The 3,445-nt window shown below is 53.6% G+C and overlaps 1 protein-coding gene across 1 annotated transcript; it reads left to right on the plus strand.

Moving 5' to 3' along the window:
- Positions 1 to 276: 276 nt before the first annotated feature.
- LOC123053005 (probable pyridoxal 5'-phosphate synthase subunit PDX1.1) lies at positions 277 to 1,581 on the plus strand. Its single transcript, XM_044476376.1, has one exon. The coding sequence runs from the start codon at positions 365 to 367 to the stop codon at positions 1,313 to 1,315; it is 951 nt and encodes a 316-aa protein (XP_044332311.1). The 5' UTR covers positions 277 to 364; the 3' UTR covers positions 1,316 to 1,581.
- The last annotated feature ends 1,864 nt before the right edge of the window (positions 1,582 to 3,445 follow it).

Consider the following 3,445-nt stretch of genomic DNA (forward strand, 5'->3'; position numbering starts at 1 on the left):
TAACGCGGCTAGACGAGAAATTCCCAGAGAAATCAACAAGGCAGAGAAGGCATGCGAGTGACGAGAGATTTTCGAAAAGGCGAAGAAAAAGAATGTACCACCATGCGTGCGGGTAGAGAAGGAGAGATTGGATTTGTTTGGTCGTGGTTGGTGATGGCGGCGCGGCAGCGAGTGGTGGTGCTGGACTGGCCCACCCTAGAGAAAAGGAGGAGCGATCTGGATCGTCCGTCCGCCCATCACGCACCTTCATCCGTCGGTATAAGAATTGCTGCCACCCACGGCCCATCCGCGCATCCCACACGCCCCACCCCCATTCCGCCGCCTCCCTTCTCTCTTCTCCTCACTCCCTCTCGCCGCAGAGAAGATGGCGTCCGACGGCAGCGGCGTTGTCACGGTGTACGGCAGCGGCAACAACGGCGCCGGTACGCAGCTGGAGCCCAAGTCGTCCCCGTTCTCTGTCAAGGTGGGCCTGGCCCAGATGCTCCGCGGCGGCGTCATCATGGACGTCGTCAACGCCGAGCAGGCGCGCATCGCCGAGGAGGCCGGCGCCTGCGCCGTCATGGCGCTCGAGCGCGTCCCCGCCGACATCCGCGCCCAGGGCGGCGTCGCCCGCATGTCCGACCCGGGCCTCATCCGCGAAATCAAGCGCGCCGTCACCATCCCTGTCATGGCCAAGGCCCGCATCGGGCACTTCGTCGAGGCCCAGATCCTCGAGTCCATCGGCGTCGACTACGTGGACGAGAGCGAGGTCCTCACGCTCGCCGACGACGCCCACCACATCAACAAGCACAACTTCCGCGTCCCCTTCGTCTGCGGCTGCCGCAACCTGGGCGAGGCCCTCCGCCGCATCCGCGAGGGCGCCGCCATGATCCGCACCAAGGGCGAGGCCGGCACCGGCAATGTCATCGAGGCCGTCCGCCACGTCCGCTCCGTCATGGGCGACGTGCGTGCCCTCCGCAGCATGGACGACGACGAGGTATTCACCTATGCCAAGAGCATCGCCGCACCGTACGACCTCGTCATGCAGACCAAGCAGCTCGGCCGCCTGCCCGTCGTCCAGTTCGCCGCCGGCGGGGTCGCCACGCCGGCCGATGCGGCCCTCATGATGCAGCTCGGCTGCGACGGTGTCTTCGTCGGCTCCGGTGTCTTCAAGAGCGGCGACCCCGCGCGCCGCGCGCGCGCCATCGTGCAGGCCGTCACCCACTACAGCGACCCTAATGTGCTCGCCGAGGTGAGCTGCGACCTCGGTGAGGCCATGGTGGGCATCAACCTCTCCGATCCCAAGGTCGAGCGCTTTGCGGCGCGCTCCGAGTGATCTTTGTTGGCCACCGTCAATACCAGCTCCCAAAATAATACTCCATGGATCAATGATAAGGACAAAAAAGAAGTACTTAGAAACGATTCCTAGTTATTATCATGTGATTTCTTCATGATGATCATTCTAGCTCCGATAACAATTCAAGCGGTAGCAAGCATGCACCTCCAGTCAGTCAGTCGGTCAGTCGCTCGCTTTATATATGTACACACATGTTGTCGTCTTCCATTTCATTTCTGTTGTTGTTAACACAAGTTAAGTATCCATCCATCCTTTTCCTCCGTGTTATAGGCATGTACTCTTGCTACTATGCATTTTGTTCTTTCAGATTCGTTGTTGTTTCTCTGATCGATTTTGCTACTGTTGTTGCCAATTGCTACCGACAACTCAACTGATGCAGTCTGGTACTGTACTTGATTAGCACTCACTATTCGGCTAAAGTAGAAATTAGGCAGCCCATCGTTGCAGGTGCCCCACACAGGCTAAAAGCCAGAAGGCAGCGAAGCCTTTTGCAATACAAGGTGCTTAGAGTGATGCTTAGTAAAGTAAATCAAAAAAATAAAATAAACAACGATGCTTATTTTTATAGGAGAGATATCTAGTTATGCTTATTTCTGTAGAAGAGATATCTAGTTAAGCGTATGTCTTCTATAAATAAGCATCGGTGCTTAGAGAAAGATGGATTTATTTCTCTAAACATCTCCTGTAAGCATGACGCTTGCTCGTACATCCAATAAAATAAGTGGACGTCAAGCGGGCGTCTAGACCAGAACGTTGGAGGAACAGACGTACTCAAAGTTAGTATAAAGTTGGGTCATCTATTTTGAAACGGAAGAAGTACAAAACAGATCTTAATCGCGCGCGTGCACATGCAAGTTAGGGGTTAGGACATTTACTGATAAGACCATATGTAATGCATGATGCTTAGAGAGAGGTACTTTGTTGTGTAAAAGAAAATTCAACTTTTTAAGCACACGTGTTTGCTTATGTAGTAGAGATGATTAAGTAGCATTGGTGCTATACAAATAAGCATATGTGCTTAAGAGAAAATCGATCTATATTTATAAGCATCTTACATTGTATGAAGCCTAAGATGGTCTTTTCTCATTCATTTCATGTCACTAGGAGTAGACAAACATATATTATACAAATAGTGTATCGACATATATAGATTTAAAGAAAATACAACAACAATACAGCCCATGCATTACCGATCCTTGGTGCTAATACCATATCCATATCAGGCAAAAAAGACCATATCCAACAACCTAACAGCCATATAATCATGGACTTCCTATAGGAGATATGCCCTAGAGGCAATAATAACTATTGTTATTTATCTTCAAGATTGTAATTGATGTTTATGTTCTATGCTAAAACTGCAATGGTCCATGAGCTCGTATATCCATAAAGGATAAGAGGAAAACTCATATGCATGTGTGGAATAATAAACGGTAAAATACATTCCAGCACTTCGTCAGCGGTTGCCGGGATGTCACCCTCCTCAAGCGTAAGCTCCTGCGCTCCGAGCCGGCCACCATGGCCGTGCTCATGGTGATGACGGACAAGTACGCCAACGCCGACTCCGCCATGAAGGTCCAGGTGGCACTGGACGAAGCTGGCAAAGCGAAGCCGGTCCCACCCCCCAAGCCGGCCGGTGAAAGCAGCCGCCAGCAGAACAACCAACAGAACAACAAGCTCAAGGCCGATCAGTCGGCCCAGCGCTACGACAACCGCCTCGCTGCGGCTGCCGATCAGGTACCCGCGGCTGAGCCGGCCGCCAAACGCGGGCAAGACGGCGTGGCAACCTGCCATGAGCTTTGAGGAGATGCTTGACGCCCCCTTCAAGCACCACAGTGGCGCAAGGCCATCCACGCACACGCTCCGGCAATGCGCCATCACCAAGCGCATCATGAGGGGCGACATCCCGCCTCCTCCGGCTCCGGCTCTAGGACCCCCGGCTAACGGTGCGATGCGCGATGACGTCTACCCCGACCAGAACGCGACCTACGTCGTCCTCACCAGCCTTGGCGACGACAAACATAGCGAGCGCCTGCTCCGGCAGGAAGTGAACACCGTCGTCTTGGCCAAGCCAGCGTACATGCATTGGTCGGAGCGCCCGGTCACCTG

The sequence above is a fragment of the Triticum aestivum genome, chromosome 2D, assembly GCF_018294505.1.
Source record: "Triticum aestivum cultivar Chinese Spring chromosome 2D, IWGSC CS RefSeq v2.1, whole genome shotgun sequence".
Lineage (NCBI taxonomy): Eukaryota > Viridiplantae > Streptophyta > Magnoliopsida > Poales > Poaceae > Triticum > Triticum aestivum.

Bases quoted from the DNA above. Each gene is read 5' to 3' on its own strand.
- LOC123053005 (XM_044476376.1), top strand. From the start codon at position 365: ATGGCGTCCGACGGCAGCGGCGTTGTCACGGTGTACGGCAGCGGCAAC.